General features: G+C 38.5%; 1 protein-coding gene across 1 annotated transcript in view; it reads right to left on the reverse strand.

Annotated features, from left to right (window-relative positions):
- HEPH (hephaestin) overlaps window positions 1-24,932 on the reverse strand; it is a 96,421-nt gene that overhangs the window by 40,402 nt on the left and 31,087 nt on the right. The window contains exons 10-15 of the mRNA XM_081808752.1: window positions 18,837-19,048; window positions 17,722-17,872; window positions 15,132-15,344; window positions 9,704-9,917; window positions 7,608-7,747; window positions 6,534-6,665 (exon numbers count right to left, since the gene is read on the reverse strand). Of these exons, the coding sequence (XP_081664878.1) occupies window positions 6,534-6,665; window positions 7,608-7,747; window positions 9,704-9,917; window positions 15,132-15,344; window positions 17,722-17,872; window positions 18,837-19,048 (1,062 nt within the window). The remainder of the gene's footprint in view (window positions 1-6,533; window positions 6,666-7,607; window positions 7,748-9,703; window positions 9,918-15,131; window positions 15,345-17,721; window positions 17,873-18,836; window positions 19,049-24,932) is intronic.

Here is a 24,932-nt window from a genome sequence, read left to right on the forward strand (position 1 = left end):
GGGAGGGGAGGAATGAAGCGGGGGAAATCGGAGGGGTGGATGAACCATGAGAGACGATGGACTCTGAAAAACAAACTGAGGGTTCTAGAGTGGAGGGGGGTGGGAGGATGGGTTGGCCTGGTGGTGGGTATTGAGGAGGGCACGTTCTGCATGGAGCACTGGGTGATGTGCATGAACAATGAATCACGGAACACTTCATCTAGAACTAATGATGTAATGTATGGGGATTAACATAAGAATAAAAAAAAAAGAAATTTTGACTTCTTCCTTGCTGATTTGGATGTCTTTTATTTTTTGTTGTTGTTGTCGTTGTTTGATTACTGAGGGTAAGACTTCCAGTACTATGTTAAGTAACAGTGATGAGAATGGACATCCCTGTCTTGTTCCTGACTATAGAGGAAAAGTTCTAAGTTTTTCCCCATTGAGCATATTAGCTGTGGGTTTTTTTGTACATGTCCTTTATTATGTTGAAGTATGTTCCCTGTAAACCTACTTTTTGAGGGTTTTTATCATGAATGGATGTATTACTTTGTCAAATACATTTTCTGTATCTATTGAGAGAATCATTTGTATCTTATCCTTTCTTTTATTAATGTGGAGTATCATGTTAATTGATTTGCAAATATTGAACCATACTTGCAGCCCAGGAATAAATCCCACTTGATCATGGTGAATGATTTATTTAATATACTGTTGGATTTGTTCTGCTAGTATTTTATTGAGGATTTTTGCCAATATCAGGGATATTGGCCTATACTTTACTTTTTTTGTGGATTCTTTTTCTAGTTTTGGTATTAGGTTAATGCTGGCCTCATAGAAAGAATTTGGAAGTTTTCCCTCCATTTCTATTTTTGGAACAGTTTGAGAAGAAAAGGTATTAACTTTTCTTTTTTTTTTATTTAAGATTTTATTTATTTGACAGAGCACAAGCAGAGGGACAGGGAGAAGCAGGGTCCCACTGAGCAGGGAGATGCGGGACTCGATCCCAGGACCCTGAGATCATGACCTGAGCTGAAGGCAGCCGCTTAACCGACTGAGCCACCCAGGCATCCCGGTATTAACTTTTCTTTAAATGTTTGGTAGAATTCACCTGTGAAGCCACCTGGCCCTGGACTTTTGTTTGTTGGGAGATTTTTTTAAAAAGAATTTATTTATTCATGAGAGAGAGAGAGAATTTGAGCAGGGAGAGATGGGGGGAGAGGGAGAAAGAGTTTGAAGCAGACTTCTCACTGAGTGCGGAGCCTCACATGGGGCTCAATCTCACAGCTGAGAGATTATGACCTGAACTGAAGCCAAGAGTTGGATGGTGAACCAACTGTGCTACGCCGGAGCTGTTTGTTGGGAGATTTTTGATTACTGATTCAATTTCATTGCTGGTTATTCTATTGTTTGAATTTTCTATTTCTTCCTGTTTCAGTTTAGTAGTTTATATGTTTCTAGGAATTTACCTGTTTCTTCCAGGTTGTTCAATTTGTTCACGTATAGTTTTTTTTTTTTTTTTTATCATATTCTCTTATAATTGTTTGTATTTCTGTGGTGTTGGTTCTTATTTCTCCCCTATTTTTTGTGATTTTATTTATTTGGCTCCTTTCTCTTTTCTTTTTGATAAGTCTGGATAGAATTTTATCAATTTTATTAATTTTTTTCAATGAACCAGTTCCTGGTTTCATTGATCTGTCTTATTGTTTTCGTTTTTGTTTTGTTTGTTTCTATATCATTTATTTCTGCTCTAATATTTATTATTTTCATTCTGCTGACTTTAGGCTTCATTTCTTATTCTTTCTGTAACTCCTCTAGATGTAACATTAGGTTGTTTGAGATTTTTCTTGCTTTTTGAGACAGGCCTCTACTGCTATATATTTCCCCTTTAGGCCCAGTTTTGCTGCATCACAAAGTTTTTGGAGAATTGTGGTTTCATTTCCATTTGTTCCCATGTATTTTTTAAAATTTCTTCTTTGATATCCTGGTGACCCATTCATTCTTTAGTAGCATGTTGTTTAACCTCCATGTATTTGTGACCTTTTCAATTTTTTTCTTGTGGTTGACTTCAAGTATCATAGAACTGTGATCCACAAATATGTATGGTATTGTATCAATCTTTTTCTACAGTTTGAGGCCTGATTTGTGTTCTAGTGCATGGTCTATTCTGGAGAATGTCCCATGTGCACTTGAAAAGAATGTGTATTTTGCTGTTTTAGGATGAAATGTTCTGAATATAAGTCCATCTGGTCCAGTATGTCATTCAAAGCCATTGTTTCCCTGTTGATTTTCTGCTTAGATGGTCTGTCCATTGCTATAAGTGGGGTGTTAAAGTCCCCTACTATTATTGTATTATTATCAATGCATTCCTTCATGTTTGTTATTGTTTAATATATTTGGGTGCACCCAAATTGGAGGCGTAAATATTTACAATTGCTAGATCTTCTTGTTGGATAGTCCCCTTCTTCATCTCTTGTTACAGTCTTTGTTTTAAAGTCTAATTCTTTATGTATTGCTCCTCCAGATTTTTTTTTTTAATCCATTCTCATGGTAAATGTTTCTCCATTCCCTCCCTTTCAATTTGCAGGTGTCTTTAGGTCTAAAATGAGTGTAGGCAGCATATATATGGGTCTTGGTTTTTTATCCATTCTGACACCTTATGTCTTTTGATTGGACTGTTTAGTCCATTCACATTCAGAGTTATTACTGATAGAGATGTTTTTATGGCCATTTTATTACATCTTTTGTCAATTTTTTTCTGGATATTTTCTCTGATCATTTATTTTCTTGTCACCTTTGTTCTTTTCTTCCCACCCAAAAGGTCCCCTTTAATATTTCTTGCAGGGCTGGTTTAGTGGTTACAGTCTTCTTTAGTTATTATTTGTCTGAGAACTCTTTATCTCTCCTTCTATTCTGAATGATAATATTGCTGTATAGAGTATTCTTGGCTGCAGATTTTTTTTTTTCCATTCAGCACTTTGAATATATCATGCCCTTCTGGCTTGCCAACTTTCTGTGGAGAGATCTGTAGCTTAGATAGCTCTTCCCTTTTAAATTTTATTTTATTTTATTTATTTTATTTTTTTAAGATTTTATTTATTTATTTGAGAGAGAGAGAGTGAGAGAGAGCATGAGAGGGGAGAGGGTCAGAGGGAGAAGCAGACTCCCCACTGAGTGGGGAGCCTGATGTGGGACTCGATCCTGGGACTCCAGGATCATGACCTGAGCCGAAGGCAGTCGCTTAACCAACTGAGCCACCCAGGCGCCCCATATAGCTCTTCCCTTTTAAGTTAGGGACTTCCTTTGTCTTTCTGCTGTTAGGACTTTTTTCTGTATCACTATATTTTTCAAATTTAATTACAATGTGTTTTGGTATTGGCCTACTTTTGTTTATTTTAATGGAAGTTCTCTGTGCTTCTTGGATTTGGCTGTCTGTCTCCTTCCCCAGATTAGGGAAGTTTTCAGCTATAATTTCCTCAAATAAATTTTCTGCCCTCTTTCCTCTCTCTTCTTCTTCTTCTTCTTCTGGGGCTCCTATGTTATAAATGTTATTATGTTTGATGGCATCACTGACTGTAAGTCTATTCTCTCTTTTTTTTAAAGATTTTATTTATTTATTCATGAGAGACAGAGAGAGAGAGGCAGAGGGAGAAGCAGGTTCCCAAGGAGCAGGGAGCCCGATGCGGGACTCGATCCCAGGACCCTGGGATCATGACCTGAGCTGAAGGCAGACGCTTAACCATCTGAGCCACCTAGGCGCCCCTGTAAGTCTATTCTCATGTTCCATAATTCTTCTTTCTCTCTTTTGTTTAGCTTCATTATTTTCCATTATTTTATCTTCAATATCACTCATTTGTTCCTTTGCTGCTTCTATCCTTATGTTCATTACATACAGTCTGTTTTTCATTCCATTCATTTCATTATTTTGTGTTTTTCATTTCTGACTGATTCTTTGTTAACTCTTTTATCTCTGCATTAAGGGTCCCCTAAAGTCTTCCATTCTTTTCTCAAATCCAGTGAGTATCCTTGCCATTGTTGCTTTAAATTTTCCATCAGGCATGTCACTTACATCGGTTTTGATTATATCTCTGGCCATGACCCTATCTTGTTTCATTTGGGATGAATTCCCCCATCTTGGCATTTTGTCTAAGTCACTAACTTCCGTGTGTTAGAAAATCCTGTTATGTTCCCTATTCCTGAGACAAATGGCTTTATAAAGAAGAGGTCATATAGTGTCCAGGGCCTGACACTTCAGGGAGTGTCTCTGATGTGTGTTGTGTGCACTCTGCTGCTGTGTTTTGGCTGCTCTATTCTTCAGGCCAGTCCTCTACAGAGGCTCTCCTTGCCTGCATATGACAGCATTTGGACCTTGGCCAGAATGTGGTGAGTTTTATCTAGATGTACACTGGTCCACTTGTTAAATGAGACCTGATGCTTCTTCCACCAGAACTGAAGCTTTGCAAAAATCTCTGTTTGGGATACGTGGTGTCGGTGGGGATTTCTGCTGGTCTGGGGAAGGGGCCCACTCCACTGGGAGTTAGTCAAGTTTGACCAAGAAGGGCAGTACTGGTAGAGTGCATATTTGTGGGACTTAGTGTAAGCAGGTTAGGCAGCCAGTGTCAGTGCTGTGCAATGTGCAGATACTAGTGCAGGTGGTTCTGTGCTTATGTTGAGGGGTGGGGTAAGGCAATGGCAACAGTCAGTTCCTTTGTCCCAGCAGGGGGGTTTCCTTGCTTGCTGCTTTCAGGAAATCACTTCCAGAAGAGCAAATAATCTCCCCCTGTGCATCCCAGGTGTTTTTCAGATCACCATTTTCATGCTGTCTCTGGGTTGTTGTCCTGCCTTCTCTCTAGGAGCAGCTCAGTGCCTTCCAGGCTCTATTCCTGCCAAGCCTGCTGACTTTTAAAACTCCAAACTTTAGGAACATGGCGTGTGGGTGGGGGCCTTCACTGGTCTTCTTGGGAGGGTCTTGCTGTGCTGGGACTGATGCAGGTTTATCCAAAACAGGTAGTTGCACCAAAGCACAGGGGCATGGGACTTGGAGCAAGCAGGCTAAGCAGTGTATGTTGGACCAAATTGCCCCTGGCAGGTGGCTCTGTGCCTATATGAAGGGACAAGGGAGTGATATGGCACCCGGTGGCTCTTTTGTCCCCAAAGAGGCATCTTTGTGAAGACCACCTCTCACAGATGTGCTCCAAGAAGAGCAAATAATCTTTCCCCTGCATGCCTGAGGTGCCTGCTGACCTTTAAAACTCCACTCTCCAAGCCCTGTTTGTTGCAAAAACACATGAAAATCAGCCCCTCTCTTTTTTCCAGCCAATGGCTTTGGGGGACGTGTTCTCCTTTTGCATTACCCTGTGTGCTCCACTCTCATGTGCCTTTCTCTGTGACCAGGGCTCCTTCCCCTCTGCAGAATACATGATCCATATCTCCCCCAAACTGTATCTCTGTACTTCTTGCCTTCTTCAATGAGGCCTCTTCTCCCCCTCTATTTGTGGAATTTGTCCTGTCTATCCTCAGGCTGATCTCTTAGGTATTCGGAATGATCCAACAATTATCTGGTTTTGGTCAAGGGACAAGAGGAGACTTGGGTCCTCCTACTATGCTACCATCCTAGCTGTCCTCATAGGTACCCTTTGCTATACATTTCTGGCATATTTTAAGAACTCCTATTAACACATAAGACACTGCATTACAATTACAAGTTTACTTGTCTCTCTATCATAATCACTTCTTTTTAAAAGTAGGAACATGTGTTATTTTCCACTACATCCATAACTTCTAAAATTGTCTCTGGGACACCTGGGTGGCTCAGTCGGTTGAGTGTCTGCCTTTGGCTCAGGTCATGATCCCAGGGTTCTGGGATTGAGCCCCACACCAGGCTCCCTGCTCAGCGGGGAGTCTGCTTCTCCCTCTGCCCCTCTTCCTGTTCCTTCTCTCTCTCTCTAACTCTCTCTCTCTCAAATAAATAAATAAAATCTTAAAAAAAATAAAATGAAATTGTGTCTTCACCAACTAGGCTGCCAGTAAGCATTTATTCAATGAATAAATGAATGGAAGACAATGTGGTCAAGATTATGTCCACCCTACATTTTAGTATTAAAAATTTAGTATATGACCAGGGTTAAAATTTAGTCTATAATAAGAAGGCAATAACCTTATCAATGACTGAGCTTAAGGATCAGTTTGTGGTGTGGGACAGGTCACTCTCTAGCCATGATTAGAAACTCAGACTATAGCCAAGGTTAATTTCAGATCTAGAGAGAGTTAGAAGCTTAATCTGTATTCAGGGTAAAGTCCAGTACAAGGCTCCATGTGTGGCCAGTATTAAGGATGTCTGGTCAAACTAAAGACCTAAGATATGTACCCTGTTCTGAGATTGAAAATGAGTATTTCATAGAGACCTATTCAGGCTGTGACTTTGTCCTGGTTAATATTCTTATTTAAGTTCTCAAAGAGCAATTAAAAAAAAAAAAAAAAGAAAGGAGCAAGCCATGGAGCTGAAGCCAAAGTGCTACACAACTTCGTCCCTTCAACTATGTGTTCCCACTTACCAGGTGCAGCAGCCAGTGGCCAACCAGTGCTTGATTCTAGCACTCCATGGGCATGCACAGAGTAGGGGCGGCTGGCATTATTCTTGAACACCACAGTTAGGATATCACCAACCTCTCCTCTGAGAAGTGGACCTAATATATGCAAAAGAAGGGGAAGTCTCATTAGTGGAGTAGTGGAACAAGGATACTAAAGGCATTGAAGAAAAGGACATACACACGAGCTCCCTAGAATTAGGGGTTTCAGTCATTAAAATTAAAATCATGACTAGTTCCATTTTTTTTTTAAATTCAGAAGCCCATAAACTGATACTGGCACCTACAGGATGGGGATACTTCAACAAGAAGATTGTACCTCCAATTATCCCTATTTTCCCACACCAAATCCCTATCATATATCTATTTATCTATCTATCATCTGTCTATCTATCTATCTATCATCATCTATCTACCTATCATCTATCTATCATCTATCTATCTATCTATCTATCTATCTATCTATCTGTCATCTATCATCTATCTATATCTAGTATCACACGGATCTAGATAATTAAGGCTCTGTGGAATCACTGTCAGTAAGGACTGAGAGTTTGGCACGGAGTTAAAAAAACCAACAAAAAAACAAAACAAAAAACAAAAAAAACTGATGGGCCCCTGGAAGGGCCAATGGGTTTCTTCTGTGTGAGGACAAGAATGAGGAAACTCACTGGCCCCTACAAAAGTGAAGAAACTGCATCAATAATTAAACTGGGGTGCAAGGGTAATACTTATTCCCTGTACAGTGTTCTTCTTACTCTTTGATGTTCTTAAGTTCCCTGCCTTTAGTATTTTTAAAAAATCTCTCACTGTCAGAGATCCCTAGAGAGATTTCTGGAAAAATATGGCTCATGTTGCAGCAGAATTCATAAGTCTCCCCACTTTGATTGCTTATTTTTATGGCCAATTTTTAATTTATGACTATAATTCCATTATATCATAAGGAAAAACTAATAGAAAGAAATGAAGAAGACTTCCTGATATGACATAACCTTCCTAGGAGCAGCATAAACGTCTAGACCTTAGGAGGAACTCACTTACCTAATATTCCCAAGTGTTCCTCTGGTCCAGTCCTTGGCCGAGGGATCTTGAATGTACCATCAATGTATTCTCTGAATACAGCTTTCTTGTATCTGGAACCCAGGAGCCCATTCTGGTTGCTCAGGAAGATGTGACCATAACTAGAGGAATCCAAAGAGTGGTATCAGCACCTGGCCTTGACCCCTCATTTTCAGGTATGACAAAGCTAAGTCAGACCCAACATCATATCACAGATAGAAGAAAGAGAAGACATGTTGCTTCTAATGTCAGATTTTCCACATTGGCTGTATAACTGCAATAAAAATGCCAGATTTAAATATCTATTTATGTCCTTGTTTATCATAATCCAGATTGTAATTTGTAAAATAATTACAATGACAAGAACACTGGAAGAAGAATCAGAAACTCTGGCTTTAGCTCTATTCTTAGTGTTGTCTCAGATGGGATTATTTTGACAAAAGGACAAGGTACAGGGTGGAAGGAGAGCACTAACTGCTGCTGCTGATGGAGAGCAAGTAATAGGAAGAGGTAAGGAGGAAATGGAATTTTACAGATTCCCCCTTATGGGATGCTTTCCTGTTTACAAAGAACCGTATTATTTGTTTTATCATTTGACATTTCCAATAGGCTAATGAGATAGGTAGAAGGAGAATCAGTGGTCCAGAAGTGACAGAACTTATCTTCATCGATACTGTCAGCCAGAAAGGGAGCTAGCACTTGGATACAACTCTGCTGCTTCTTCCTTATTTCCTTCTAGTCAAGTTTTTTCAACTATACCACATCACTTTATTTATTTTTTATTTAAATTCAATTAGCCAACATATAGTACATCCTTAGTTTCAGATGTAGAGTTCAATAATTCATCATATACCACATCACTTTAATGATGAACAAACTAAGTCCCAGGGAAGAAAATTCACTTTCTCTAGGTTTCAGAAGAAGTTAGCAAGAAGACTTCAACATTCAACAACCAACATAAAAGACAGGAATTGCTAAAGAGTTGTGAGAATACCAAAAATAAATTGTAGTGGAAATTGCTAAACTGTACTTCAGTTTCCATTCTCCTCCCCTTCCTTTTTAGTAATAGAATCACCTATATTTTAGCTGAGTACATGACCACATAACCATGTAATATAGATTATATTTTCCAGGCTTTATTTTTTAGTATGGTTGACATACAATGCTACATTAGCTTCATATGTACAACACAATGATTTGATAAATGTATACATTTGTGCTATGTTCACCACAAGTGTAGCTACCATCTGCCCCAATACATCTTTATTACAAAATCATTGACTACATTCCTTATGCTGTGCCTTATTTCCATGACTTATTTATTGCATAACTGGAAGCTTGTATATCCCACTCTACTTCATTCATTTTGCCCCACCCACTAACCTCTCCAAGTCCTAGACTTTCTTGCAGCTAGGTACGGCCACATTAATAAGTTTAGGATGATGGGTTATGAAAGAAAGTGATGTATGTAACTTTTAGGTCATTACCTTACAGATACTACTGCTTTCCCTGGACTGCTCTCCCCTTTCGTGATTGCTGGGAATGACTACAACCAGCATAGGCATCTTAGTTTCCAAGATGAAAGAAAGTATTATGGATGATTAGTTTACCTACAGGCCCTGGGCAGCTCATATTTATACTATTATTTGAGCAAGAAATAAAATTCTAACTCACTCAAACTACTCTATGTTGGATTTTTTCTGCTATACAGCTTAGCCTGTACCTTAGTGACATTTTGTCAAGTGACAGGTAAGCTTGGGGTGTTCAGTCTTTTGAGCAAGACCTCTATAAAATCTAAATTTTGCTGTAGATGCTACCAGCAACCAGAGGAAAAGAGGCAAAGATTAAGAGCATGAAGTTATGGATAAGGTCTTTTACTTCAAACCCACAGTATAGTAATATAGAAGAAGCACTGAGTTCCAGCTTATCTGCATCCTAGCACCTGTTCCAGATTTGCTGGTATCTTATCAGGTTACTTTAGATAAGTGTCTCCTTTTCTCAGTATTTCAGTATCTTCCTCATCTGCAAAATGGTCCAGAGTCTCTGAAAGTGTGATCTCTTATTTTCTGAAACCTTACCTGTCCTTCTCAGACTGGTTGTGCCATTCCAGTTCCCAGCTCCTGTCAGGGCAATAGTCCCACTCCACCTCTTCTGCCATGATGTAGTAGATCCTTGCAGCCTGGTATCGTTGGTGATCATTAGCTTGATGGCCAGGACACTGGGAGACATTATAGACTGCTTTCATCCCTGATTCTCTATGGCTGCCTGCCTGGCAGTAAATTTCAAATATCCCTAAGGAAGGAACAAAGAGCAAAACCTGAATCTGAATATCCTTGTGTAGCACCTGGGGGATTTCCTGCCTCTTTCTAGGCATATTGTAGAGAGTGGGTAGTTTCAGATAAGGTTCTATGCTTTGGATAAAAGATTATTACAAGTTTATTGAGAGCAGTGAGCACAGAGGTTAACAGTTCTGGCTCCAAAGCTACATTGTTTAGGTTTAAAACTAAACTCTGCCATTAGGAAGGCCAACTCCTCCCTGTTAACCCAAGGCTTTCCCAGTTTTATCACTGGAAGTCCCATATCCCTGTGGAAACTGCTCAGTTCTGAGCAAACTGGGATAGTTGGTCACCCTACCTGACAACTTGTTAGCTATATGAACTTGAAGTAATTTTTAAGCCTCTGTATGTTTCAGTTCCCTCATGGTACAATGGGGATCATTTTACTTATTTCACTGGGTTGTTTTAGAATTAAACACAATAATATGTACACATTGCTTAGCATATTGCATAGAAAATTTTAATAAATAAAGTTATAAATAAGTAAATGGATCTGTAATAATTATTATTCCAAAAAATGCATTGACCAGTTTTCTCTCTTTTTTACAAAGTACCAAAGAAATAAAGGTGTGGTTAAATAGATTAAAAAAAAAAAAACCAAAAAAACAACTTCTTGACTATCGGGATGCTTATATCAGAGGGCTTTGGAGTGGCTTTCCTTCAGTTTTTACAATAAAATGTTTGGATATCAGTCTTAAATATCAGGGTTGTGGAGCTGCCTAGAAATGCCTAGAGCCTCGGGTTTCTATGTCAAGGACATTAAGGCTCATAGAATGTTGATCAGGAGAAGTTGACTTTCTTAGAACATTTATTTTCATCATTCCTTCACTTGCTGCCCACTGCCTATACCATCACTACAAACTCTTTTTTCCTGGCTTGTAAAGGCCTCTGTGAACTAGCTTCAAACTATGACTCAGTTCCAAATGCAACCAGTGATCCAACTAAATTTGTCCCAGACATCCCTTATCACATATCTCATTTATATATTGGAATTTTCACTCATGTTGTTGCTCCTTTCCTGGAATGTACCTGTCCAACCCTCCCACAAATATCTACAGAGCTCACTCATTCTCCAAGATCAAATTCCAGAAATCTCTCCATGACTATTCTGGCTCACACTGACCTCTACATTCTTGGCCTCCCTACTCTTAACACACTTTACACCTAAACCACATGATTAAAGACTAAGTACTCCTCTCTTTACAAAACAGTCTTTTCCACTAGTTTATAGACTTCTTGAAAGAATCTACTCTTTTCTTTCCACAACTACTTCCCAACTCTTCTATATCTCCTACCCTTCCACATCTATTCCATCAGTAAATCCTATTGGATTTTCCTTCCAAATTATCCTCCCATTTTCACTCTCCCTCCGCCAGTCAAAACCACCGTCGTCTCTCACATGGAAAACTTCAACAGTCTCCTAACTGTCTTCTCTGCTTCTTCCCCTTCCCTTTTCAACCATTTCCCACACAGGATTCAAGGCCCTCTTTAAAAAATATGATCCAGAGCACATTGTTCCTTTGTTTCAAATGCTTCATTCATACTCAGAATGCAAACCAAGCTCCTAACTATGGTCTATAAGACCCCACATATGAATCTTGCCAACCTCATTTTATGTCGATCTTTTTCTTAGCTTACTACAATCCAACACTACTGATCTTTCACTCTGACCCTTGAAAAGCCATGCTTGCTCCCACCTTTGGACATTTGTGCTTGTTGGTCCCTCTGTTTGAAATGTTCTCCTCAGAAATCTTTACATCGCTCCTTCCTCCTCATTATTTAGGTCTCAGTGTAAATATCACATTCCCTGAACATCCTCTCTAAAGTAATGCCCCTATCATTTTATCACAACACTACATTTTATTTCCTTCATGATCTAAATCACAATCTAAAATTATCTTACTGTTTTATGTATGTGTTTTGATGTTTTTAATGTGGATCTTCCCAGAGAGTAAGAATCATTCTATTTTTTTCACCTTTCTTCCCCAGTTTTAGCACATTGAAGGTGCGCAATAAATATGTTTTGAGTGAATGAATGTGTGTGCAAATGAGTGGTTGTAAAAGCTGCCCAAAACTCATAGCTCAGGGATTGATGTGGAGAAGAAAATCTGATGATCACTGAATGGGATGAGAACAAAAAAGGCGGCATTCTGGGAAGTCATGTGCCTTTGGACTAGTTAGTACATCATCTAAATTTTCTCGTATGGATATTATTATCCAAGCTACTCTTTCGGTACTCTTCTGTTTTTGAAATCTGAGTTTCCTCCCAGCTCTTTGACAAATTCTTTTCTGTTTCCTTATTTTGGCTTCTCTTCTCCCTTGTACCTTTTAAATGTTGATTTCTGCTTTAAGTTTTCTTTCCTATCACTTTACAACTTATGGACTTGAACTATGAGAACACTCAAACTCACTAACCTGGACTTCTTCTCCAACCTTTACATTTCTACCCGTAACTACCTACTGTAAAATCCACATCACCTGGATTTCACCAGGAACTTAAAACTTGACATGCCCTAAAATGAATACTTTCTACCCAAACCTTACTATCCTGCCCTTGTTTCTGTACTTGCTCATTTAGTTAATGGTTGTCACCATATATATAGTGCACAAGCCGGAAACTTCAGGCATCTTTTCTTCTTGCTCAGCCCCTCAGCAAAGTTCCATAATTTCTTTCTCAAATATCCCTTAACTCTACCCCTTCTGCCCATCCTTATTGCTTCCACCCATTGGCAGGCTCTTATCACCTCTTGCAGTAGCCTCCTTCTTTGCCTCCTCTTAAGGCTTATTTCTCATTATTCCTTCACAGGGCTGCTATTAGCATTTTGCGTGGGATTATTCTTCACTGTTTAAGACTGCCCTACATATTGATGAAAGTTTTATCATTTCTGGCTCCCACTATCTAAATAATATCATCCCCTCCATATCCCCAGTCATTGTGACAACTAAAATGACCTCCACACATTTCAAACACCTTTTAGTATATACCACCTTGAGTTGAGGGTCACTGAATAAAATCAGTTTGTGTAACTTCTTCAGGCAGATGCTGCTTCCAAGTCACTGTCCATAGTTTCCTACTGCTTATAACAACACCCTCTTCACCAACCATCCCCTTTCTGTGCGTGGTGACAGTTTACTCTTCCTCAGATGATCAGTTTAAATGCCTGCTTCTCTAGGGAAGCTTTACTACACAAGTCAGGCAGAATTTGTTATAGTTTCCTGTGTGTTACTATAGCTCTTGGCAAGATTGTATCATCATCTCCCTTTCACACTAACTGTGAGATGCCTAATTCATCCTCACATCCCTAGTATCTAGACCAGTAAGTGGAAGACAACAGATATTTACTATGTTTTGTGAAAATGTTATTGTAAAATAAAGGGAAAATAAAAAGAAGTAAGGAATAAAAAATAAGGAAAAATAGAGGAAGACAGAGGAGGAAAGAAAACATACAGATTGAAGGAAAAGGGAAAAAAGAAAACAGGAGATAAGGAAAAGGAAAATAAATTTAAAAAGAGAGAAAGGGAGACAAAGAAAGAGAAATAAAGAAAGGAGGGAAATGGAGAGAAGGGAAGCCAAAAAAGAGGGAAAAATCAAAGGAAGAAAAAAAGGGAAAAAGGAGAAAAGAAAGGGGAGGGAAGGAAAAAGAAAAAAAGGGAGAGAAGAATGAATGGAAGAAGAAAATGAAAAGAAGAAAAGACAAAAAGTAAGATGGAGAAAAAATAGATGGAAGTAAAGGAAGGAAACAATGAATGAGAAGAGGAATAAGAAATGAGAGATAAAAAGAGATAAGAAAAAGATGATGAAAGAGGAAGAGGAAAAATGAGAGAGGGCAGGAAAAAGGAGCAGTGGAAAGAAAAGAAGATTAAAAAGGGGGTGGGGAAGAGGGGAATAATGAATAAAGAAAGTTCCAATGGTGAAAGAAAGGAAAGACACCCTGAAGGACTAGGGCAATTATAAATAATAAATTCTTCTCTTTGCTGTTGAGAACTCTAACATGAATTTGGTGGAAAATAACACATTACAAGCCCTAGCTTTTTATCTGCCAATTTTCCTATCTATTAAAGTTCTAGTATCATTAGTTTTATTGGAAGAGCTGAGGTATGTAAGATAATATTTTTAAATACAATTGTTAATTTCTATTAAATGTAATATAAACTTATTAAAATTTAAAGCAAAGCAAAAAGAGGATAAAAAATCACTAATAAACCCACAGGAATCAAACATTCTTAACACTTTGCTGCATTTTTTCTGGGTATTTGTTTTTCTAGTTTGCTAAACATAACTGTAAGCATCCAGTATACAAAATGTTGAATATTCATCGTGGTGTTTTTAAGTCATCTGCAAAGCTGCTTAATTACATATGTGTATTTACCAAAGTAACTGTTACATGATAAAATGTCAGACATAGATGGAATCTAAAGAAATGTTCTACTCAATTTTGGTTTTTCATGAAAGAAAGATAGGGAAATGAGGGAAAGGGAGAGAGAAAGAGGAAGAATGGGAGAGGGAGAGAGGGTGGGGGAGAGAGGCAGGGAGAGAAATGAAAGAAAGGAGGGAGGAAAGGGGAAAGTAGGAAAGGAAGGTGAGGGAGGGAGGTAGGGGAGTGGGACAGAGAAAGAAAAGAAGGAGGAAATGCAGCCACAGAGTGGGGGTTGGTTAGAACAAAATTAAATAGCAAATTAATGAAAGTGCTTGGACTAAAAGTTTTTATGCTCTGATTCCAGGGCTGAAACTGTCACAGCACACTGCACCCCACTCCCACCAGAAGTTGGTAGAAATTCTCACAGAATATCAGAGTTTAAAGCACTTATAGGTATATCTCCTGGACCTCCCTCCCAGTGCAAGGACTGTATCTATAAAATTTCTACATAGCCATGGGACTACACAGGGAAGTCCACCCTCTACCTATATGAGAATTGCCCTGATGCTGGGCAACATCACTACTTCTTCCCCATTGTTCCAGAAAAGAGCTTTCTCAGCTCTTTACTTTCTGTCTGCAGCTAAGAGAAAAATCCAAATAACCAGAATACAGAGTGCACACTGAGGAGAGAGAAAACAGGAGTGTTTTGAAAACTTCCCATATACCCTCAACATGTCTTTTCTTTTCACCAGCCCCTCTCATCCATGCCCAACAGAGCCTCTCAGCCTACGGCCAGCTGTTAAGGCACTTACCAGCATTGTCAGGCTGCATGATGGCCATGACAAAGGTATGAGGAAACAGCATGGCTGCACTCTTCCTCATGCCCCGAAGCTTCACAGTGTTGCCCTGGAACATGACCCCATGCACATCAGTCTCTGTGCCCAGGCCAAGCAGGTGCCAGGCCACTGTGTCTCCCTTGCACATGTCCAGGCTGGGCAGGTTAGAGAACAGAAACCCATTAATGGCTGGAGAAAAAAAAAAACATAAAACAGAACAAGAAGATGAGACCAGAATATTCAGGCACTGGCCAGCAGCATAGCATCAGCTCTGTACTAGGGTTTCCCACAACTTGAAATTTCTGAGTCATTAACTCTTCTGCCTTCTTCCCTAAGCCACTTTAGCTGTACTTATGAAGATCTACCTCTTTGAGATGAGGGTCCAACTCGCCTTTCTGACCTCACCTCCTGTCCCTCCTCTACCACACTTCAAATTCTTGCAAAACTGAACTTTTCTCCACTACCAGAACTCCTTACACACATGCATACACAAGGGTACCAGCCTCTACTATTTCCACTCTCTTGAAATTCTCCTCCCTTGGCTTCTATAGCACCACACATTTCTGGTTCTCTTACCTCCTTTCTGATTGTTCCTCCTTCATCTTGTTCTTGTTCTCCATCCCTCCATAAAGTACTGGGGTTCCCCCAAGCTTCCATATTCATCTTTCAATTTCTCTCTCTCTCTTTTTTTTTTTTTCACTTCGCAGTTACTGCCTAGGTTCTAGCCCTCATCACTTCTGGCTTGAACTTCTGCAAAAGTCCTCTCCCTGGCACCCCTGCCTGCAGTCTATCCTCCCAACCCCCTCATACACAGGTAGACACCATTGCTGTGAGTTCTATTTGTCTCTGCATCCCCAAGGCCTTAAACATGTTAGGTGTGTACAAAACACATATTGAATTTTCACATGTTGTTTCCTCTGCCTGGAATAAATTTTCCCTCTGGTCCCTCTACAGAAAACTATTACTCATACATCATGCCCCAGTTCAAATATCACCTCCCATGTGAAGTTCAAATGTCACCTCCTCTCTCTTTCTCTCTCTCTCTATTTCCAAGAAACTCCCCCCCGCAAAAAAAAATTTCTTTCATATCACTTACTACAGAGCACACAGTTCAATGATTTTCTTACAAATCTATCTCCCACACTAGATTGACCTAGCAGGAATCACATTTTTTCTGTATAAGTGTGACTGCCCAGTTGCCTTGCATGTTGCCTGGTACTACCCAGGTGCTTCATAAGTTCATATTGAAATGAACTTTGTTCACAGGATTGGTTTACTTTTTCCAGCTGATAATAACTGACTAGTGATGAGAACCAAGAAATGGAGTCATAAGACAACACACTCATTCATGACTCCCTCCCATCTTCCATACTCCTCTTGAAAATACAGGGAGGCCTGCTTAAAGCTGACCCCTTTTCAATGTTCCCACATCCACTGGAACCACCTTTAATAAGTAACCCTACTTAGTAATTCCCCTAGATGCTGATGATAACATTGCTAATCTCCTGATTCTGCTTCCTTTTCCTGTAATGTCTAATTGCAAACCTATTTAGCCTTTGAACCCCAGCTCAAGCACTCCTTTTTTCCAGGAATCCTTTAATTGGTTTGTCCTTCATTAATATTCTCCTGTGAACTCCATGTCACTTGAAACCTGTTCTACACAATTTAGCATTTATTTATAGTTGATCTTGGATTGTTCTATAATTATTTCATGTGTGTTAGTATCATTTCATTGCAAATGCTGGGAGCTCTTTGCAAACTGGGACCATGTCTTCCCATTCACTCACTCACCCACCTACATACCTACTCATTAATTTGGTAGTTCACTTGTTCAATAAACATTTACTATGTATTAGAAAGCATAGATAATACAGAGATAAGCAACAAACAATACTCACATTTAAGGAGACTGAACCCTAGCAGGTGAAAAGCCGTGTAACAGATAACTATATAGAACATGATATTAAAATATTCTGATAAAATGCAATAGTGGTTCAGAAAAGGATGTCATCATCCTGGGATTGGGTGATAAAAAAATGGTTACATGGATGAAGTAGCTTTTGAGTAGGACCTTAGAGAATGGAAAGAATTTCCACAGGCTAAGGGCAAAAATGTAAAGAGAGGCATTTCAACTGGAGAGCAAAGCATTGAAAGGCATGAAGTCAGAAAAGCACAAGGTATGTCTATATAGAGAAAAAATAACCCCATTTGGCTGGAGTATGGAGTTGAGGGGCATGGGTAGTGGTCAGTAAAGGAGAATAAGATAAGACTGGAAAGGCATCATTCTAGCTTTCTCTCCTCACTCTCTAGTGGATTTCTTGTTTTCAATCCTCATTTCACAACACATTTTTCCAGTGTCCCCCATACTGTGTAACACAGGACACAGCACAACCAAGTGCTAAATATAAGATCTGTTGCCTTAGGTTTAATTCTTCAATCTAGCTCATGTCTTGGGTAGAGCTGACCAATGGGTCAGTGCTTTCAAGGATGGGACATGATTAAGTTTAGGTTAGATTTTTACTTGTAACCTCTCAATTGTAGCTCAGGGCAAAAGCATTCCCCATACCATGCATCCGATTGGAGTCTTGGAAACCCTTGACATCCTCTGAGAGCAGTCGGGAATCCAACATAGCAGCTGCTTGATTGGTATTGCTGTACCAGCTCTTGTTTTCATCCAACACAGTAAAAAGGAGAAAAAACTCCTTATCCACCTCTTTCTGTAGGTCCACGGAAGAGAACATAGGAAAGAATGACAATGGTTTCAGCAGTTGTAGGTTGTGCAGCTCGAGGTCCAATGAGCCCTGATTCTTCCCCATTTTTTTTTTCCCAGACACAGAGACAAGCCCATACTTCCTGCCTAGAGCTATACTTGTTGCTAGGCAGTTTTTCCTCAGGTAATTTCAAGTTGAAGGTGGGTGAAACAGGTTAGAACAAGATGACAAGACTGGAGGGGACGAATGTATGAAAGGGGACAGGGAAGTAGCACAAGATGGGGATTATGGACAAGTACAGACAGTGATAAAAGAGAGCTTGGAGTGGGGTAAGGGAGTGGGGAAAGGTGGTTAGCATATCAGGAAAGGACTCTAGTCAAAGGGGATTAGAAAATAAGAGAAAAGGATATAAAATTGCTATTAATATACTGTTATTTTTATTATCATTTATTATTATCACTATTATTATTATTACTTCTAACATTTACTGTTTGCTATGTAATCCAGACACTGTGATAAGCACTTCATATGGATTATTTTAATTAGTCCTCATAGAAACCCAAGATACATTATTTCATTGTTAACCCTTTACTACAGATGAAGAAACTGAGGCAAAGAGAGGTTAAGTAATATACAGCTAGAATGGTGAGCTGGGCATGAGAGAACACAAGCAAATATTAAAAGAGATTTAAGAATTGGGATTAAGGGTTAGGGAACACTGAGGTTTAAAAAAATGAAAAGATGATGAGAGGATACAAAATAGAAAGGAATAGAGACTAAGAGATATGTGTGAGTGAAAGAATAGCATGCAAAATAGCATGAGGTCACCAACTATTAATTTCTGATTAAATAGCTTATTTTTTTTTCTATTTCCACATCTCTAGAACCCAGTTCCACTTTCAACTCCTATTTAGCAACACAGCATTATCTTCCTCCCAGCAGGCTTTCCAGCCAAAAACCTTGGTAATACCTGTTTGCCATCTGCACCCAAGGCACCAGTCTTGCACACCAACAGGGGGCCCACCAGACCAGAATTTGTATCTCTTATGGGATCTGCAGCAGAGAAGTACATCCAGGTGAGACAGGCAGGATCCTGAGCAGTAGGGCCAGCATGGGAGGGGACTGTCCAACGGTATGTTACTTTCTCAAAGGGCTTGGCCACCAAGCCAGGGTAGGATGAGCCTGCAGGGGGAAAAATTAGGACTCATTATCACATTAGCTAGAGTGAGAATCATCAGCTCCAAACAGTGGGATAAATATTATAAACTACAAGGCATTTTGGAGCAACAGCAATATGCAATATAGAATATTAAAAAGGATCCTGGATAGCAGTGACGAGACTATAGTTAGTTTCTGGTTCTGACAATAGTTGTTATATAAACTGGGGAAATTTAAACTTCCCAGGTTTCAGTTTTCTAAGCTCAAAGGACCTAAGGATTAAAAGGGTCTTTAAAACTTATTTGGAATACTCCTCACTTGAAAACATATATTCATCTGTTCTTGTATTCTTACCATTGTTTAAAAATCTCCAGAGAAAGGCGATTCACTACCTACCTTCATAGTTTGTTTCATCTTTGAATGGTTCTGATTAACGAACACATTCTCCTTTCTATATGTATGTATATATGAGTGGATGCAAATACGTATATGTGTATATATATGAAAAACACAAGCACTAAGGCTGTAATTCCTTAAATGGACACAAGTTATGGTCAAATGATGCATAGAAATTTTATTTAAAAATTTTAAGCCTAGTAGTGCAATTGCTGGGTCATAGGGTCGTTCTATTTTTCACTTTTTGAGGAAACTCCATACTGTTTTCCATAGTGGCTGCACCATTTTGCATTCTCATCAATAGTGCAAGGTTCCCCTTTCTCCACATTGTCACCAACACCTGTTGTTTCTTGTGTTGTTGATTTTTAGCCATTCTGACAGGCATAAGGTGCTATCTCATTATAGTTTTGATTTGTATTTCCCTGATGATCAGTGATGTTGAGCATCTCTTCACATGTCTACTGGCCATCTGAATGGGTTCTTTGGAAAATTGTCTATTCATGAATACTAATTCAAAGGGATACATCTACACTGATGTTTATAGCAGTATTATTTATAATAGCCAAATTATGGAAATGGCCCGTGTCCATTGACTGATGAATGGATAAGGAAGATGTGGTGCATATACATATATATACACAATGGAATATTACTCAGCCATGAAAAGAATGAAATCTTGCCATTTGCAATGATGTGGAGTTAGAGAGTATTATGTTAAGTGAAATCTGTCATCCAGAGAAAGACATATACCACATGATTTCACTCATATGTGTAATTTAAGAAACAAAATAATTTAAGAAACTAAATGAGCAAAGGGGGAAGAAAGAGAGAGAGGCAAGCCAAGAAACAAACTCTTAACTGTAGAGAACAAACTGATAGTTACAAGAGGAAGTGGGGGATGGGATGGGTGAAATAAGTGATGAGGATTAAGGAGTGCACCTGTCGTGATGAGCACCGGGTGTTGTATGGAATTGTTGAACCACTATACTGCACACCTGAAACTAGTATTACACAGTATGTTAACCAACTGGAATTTAAATAAAAACTTAAAAAATAAAATAACATTTTAAACCTATTTGTAATCAAAGAAGTACAAATGAAAATAGCTACATACTGAACATAATAAAAAATAAAAAAATGAAAACACAAAAGTACAAACTGTGGTGAATTTGAGATGAAATAAATGTACAAGAGCTCTCTCTGAAAAAAAAATAGCTACATAACTTTTTTGCCTGTCAGTTTAGCAAAATTTTACATATTATAATAATCCATGCTGTTGAGAAGTGGCTTAAATGGCACCTACACCTCTCACTCAACTATAGAAATGGTAAGTGTAAATGAGAATAGACCTTTAGGAAAAAATGTTGACAAAATGTATCAAAAGCCTGAAGAAGGTTCAGGCCCACAAAAAAGTAAGATATACAATAAATACTGAAAAGAATGTCCAACCTAATACAAATTGAAACAATGGTGATTTTGGTTATTGTGTTGTTTGCCTACAAGATTGACATATGACAAAGATGAAAATGGCTGCCCTGTGCTGTTACTGTTGATGCAAGTCGGAGTTTATGGGACTGCAAATTTTTCCAGATAGCAACTTGGATGTAGGTATCAAAAATTTTAATGTGTATACCCTCGGACACAGCAATTCCACATGTTAAAAATATATTCTGAGGAAATATTCATTAAAGGGTGAAAAGAAGCATACACAAGGATATTTGTAGTAAGAACTTATGACAGGTGGTATAATTTAGGATGGTTTTAACATCCTTTCTTATTCATTTATTATTCCCAACTTTGAAAATTTTCAAACGTACAGTAAACTTTAAAGGATAGATAGTACAATAATCATCCTACCAACTGGAGTTGTTTGTTAACATTTTTCCATCTTTAATTTATCTACATCTATGTCTGTGTATATCTACACACACACACACACACACACAGAGTTTTTGATTGTTTGCTTTTGCTAAATCATTTGGAAGCATGATGGTATCTTACTTCTAAATACAGCAGTAACTTTGTCCTATATTGCCACAATAACATTACTACATCTAAGAAAATATCCTAATATCATCTAACATGTAGTCTATATCAGAAATTTTCCAATCATCTCCAGAATGTCTCTTTTTTAAGAAGATTTTACATACTAATTTTGAGAGAGAGAGAGGAGGGGCAGAGAGTGAGAGAGAGGGACAAGCAGACTTAGCCACTCAGAGGCCCAAAAATATCTCTTAAGGCTATTTTTTTAAATAACCTGGATCAGACAAGATTTGCTTTTTGTGTTGTCCCTATTTTTTTCCCTATAGCATTGACTTTTTGAAGAGACTAGACCTTGTAGAATGTTCTTTTGTTCTAGATTTGTCTGTAACGTTGCCCTTAATGCTTTCAGTATTTTTTTTTTATATTTTTGACTTGGGATTAGCATGTATTAATATTCTCAGAGAAAACAAGAAATTAATACCCAATAATCGAACTTCTAGGATTGTCCCCTGAGATGGTAATCCAAATAAAATATAAGCATTTATTCATTGCAACACGATTTACATTTAAAAATAATGAAAACAAACTAAATGTTCAAACAATAGAAGATAAGATAAATAAATTATGCCAAATCCATGTAATATTTTATAATCAGCAAGTTTATAACATTACAATGGCATGGGAAAATTGATATAATGGTAAATAAAAACAGTATGATACAAACCTGCAAAAACCACATGATCACAAAAATATCAATAGATATGTTTTTATAAGCACAGGAAAATATTAGAAGGTATATCAAAAAAGTAATGGCGACTTATCTATGAATGGCATTTATTTTATAATTTTCCATGTTTTTTCAAAATTCCATAGAACATATATGTTACTTTTATAATCAGATATTTTTATTTTTTTTAATTTTGTTTTAATTCCAGTATAGTTAACACAGTGTCATATTAAATTCAGGTGTCCAATATAGTAATTTGACAATTTCATATATCACCTGGTGCTCATCATGACAAGTGGACTCCTTAATTTCCATCACCTATTTCACCCATCCCCCCACCCTCCTCCTCTCTGGTAACCACCATTCTATTCTCAATAGTTAAAAATCCGTTTCATAGTTTCTCTCTCTCTTTTTTCCCTTTACTTTATTTCCTAAATTACACATGAGTGAAATCATGTGGTATTTGTCTTTCTTTGACTTATTTCACTTAGCATTACACTCTCTAGCTCCGTCCATGTTGGTAGCAAACCACAAGACTTCATTATTTCTCATGGCTGAATAATATTCCATCACAAACATACACACACACACACACACACATACACACACACACCACTTCTTCTTCTTCTTTTTTTTTTTTAAAGATTTTATTTATTTATTTATTAGAGAGCAAGCGAGAGAGAAACAGCATGAGAGAGGGGAGGGTCAGAGGGAGAAGCAGGCTCCCCACTGAGCCGGGAGCCCCATGTGGGACTCGATCCCAGGACCCTGGGATCATGACCTGAGCCTAAGGCAGTCGCTTAACCAACTGAGCCACCCAGGCGCCCCACCACTTCTTCTTTATCCATTCATCTATCGATGGGCACTTGGGCTTCTTCCATAATTTGGCTATTGTAAATAATGTTGCTATAAACATAGGGTGTATGTATCCCTTTGAATTAGTGCTTTTGGAATTTTTAGAAGCCTTTCTTTCTTTCTTTCTTTATTTATTTATTTATTTATTTTTAAATTTTTATTGTTTCTATTATAATAATAATAAAAGCTTATATTTAAATTCCAGTTAGTTAACATACAATATAATATTAGTTTTAGTTATATAATTTAAAGATTCAACACTTACATACCATACCCAGGGCTCATCACAACAATTGCACCCCTTAGTCCCCATCACTTATTTCCCCCATCCTGCCACCCACCTTCCCTCTGGCAACTGTCAATTTGGTCTTTTTCTCTGTGGTCAGGAACAAGACAGGGATGTTCACTCTTACCACTGTTATTTAGCATAGTACTGGAAATCCTAACCACAGCAATCAGACAGCAAAAAGAAATAAAAAGCATGCAAATCAGCAATGAAGAAGAAAAACCATCACTATATGCAGATGGCATGATACTCTAAATAGTATTTTTGTATTTGGGGGGTACATACCCATTAATGCAATTACTAGATCATAGGGGTAGTTCTAACTTTCTTTTTTTTAAGATTTTATTTATTTGACAGAAAGAGACACAGTGAGAGAGGGAACACAAGTAGAGGGAGTGGGAGAGGGAGAAGCAGGCTTCCCGCTGAGCAGGGAGCCCAATGTGGGGCTCGATCCCAGGACCCCAGGATCATGACCCGAGCCGAAGGCAGACACTTAACGACTGAGCCACCCAGGTGCCCCTACTTCTAACTTTTTGAGGAACCTCCATACTGTTTTCCATAGTGCCTGCACCAGTTTGCATTCCCACCAGAGGGATAGAGGTTCCACTTTCTCCACATCTTTGTCAACACTTGAAACAAGTGCTTTTTTTGCTTTTTGTGTTTTGCTTCTGTTGTTAATTTTAGCCATTCTGACAGATATGAGGTGATATCTCATTGTAGTTTGATTTGCACTCCCTGATGAAGAGTGATGTTGAGCATCTTTTCATGTGTCTGTTGGCCATCCAGATGTCTTTTTTTTTTTAAAGATTTTATTTATTTATTTTAGACAGAGAGAGCACATGAGAGGGGGGAGGGTCAGAGGCAGAAACAGGCTCCCTGCCGAGCAGGGAGCCCGATGCGGGACTCGATCCAGGGACTCCAGGATCATGACCTGAGCCGAAGGCAGTCGCTTAACCAACTGAGCCACCCAGGCGCCCGGCCATCCAGATGTCTTATTCGGAGAAATGTCTGTTCATGTCTTCTGCCCATTTTTTAATTGGATTATTTATTTTTTTGGGTGTTGAGTTGTGTAAATTCTTTATATATTTGGGATTCTAACCCTAAAGGCCCTATATGAAAAAACCCATAGTGAACATCATACTCTGGGGAAAAACTGAAAGCTTTACACCTAAGGTCAGAAAGAAGACAAGCATGTCCATTCTCAGTACTTCTATTCAACATAGTACTGAAAGTCCTAGCCACAACAATTAGACTACAAAAAAGAAATAAAAGGCATGCAAATTTGTAAGGAAGAAGTAAAACTTTCACTATTTGCAGATGACATGATACTATATAAAGAAAACTCTAAAGACTCCACCAAAAAGCTACTAGAACTGATAAATGAATTCAGTAAAGTCATAGAAATCAATGTAGAATCCAAATGGCCAACAGACACATGAAAAAGTGCTCAATATCGCTTGGCATCAGGGAAATCCAAATCAAAACCTCAATGAGATACCACCTCACACCAGTCAGAATGGCTAAAATTAACAAGTCAGGAAACGACAGATGTTGGCGAGGATGCGGAGAAAGGGGAACCCTCCTACACTGTTGGTGGGAATGCAAGCTGGTGCAGCCACTCTGGAAAACTGTATGGAGGTTCCTCAAAAAGTTGAAAATAG

Source organism: Leptonychotes weddellii, chromosome X (genome assembly GCF_054177405.1).
Source record: "Leptonychotes weddellii isolate Sample4059 chromosome X, ASM5417740v2, whole genome shotgun sequence".
NCBI classification, from domain to species: domain Eukaryota; kingdom Metazoa; phylum Chordata; class Mammalia; order Carnivora; family Phocidae; genus Leptonychotes; species Leptonychotes weddellii.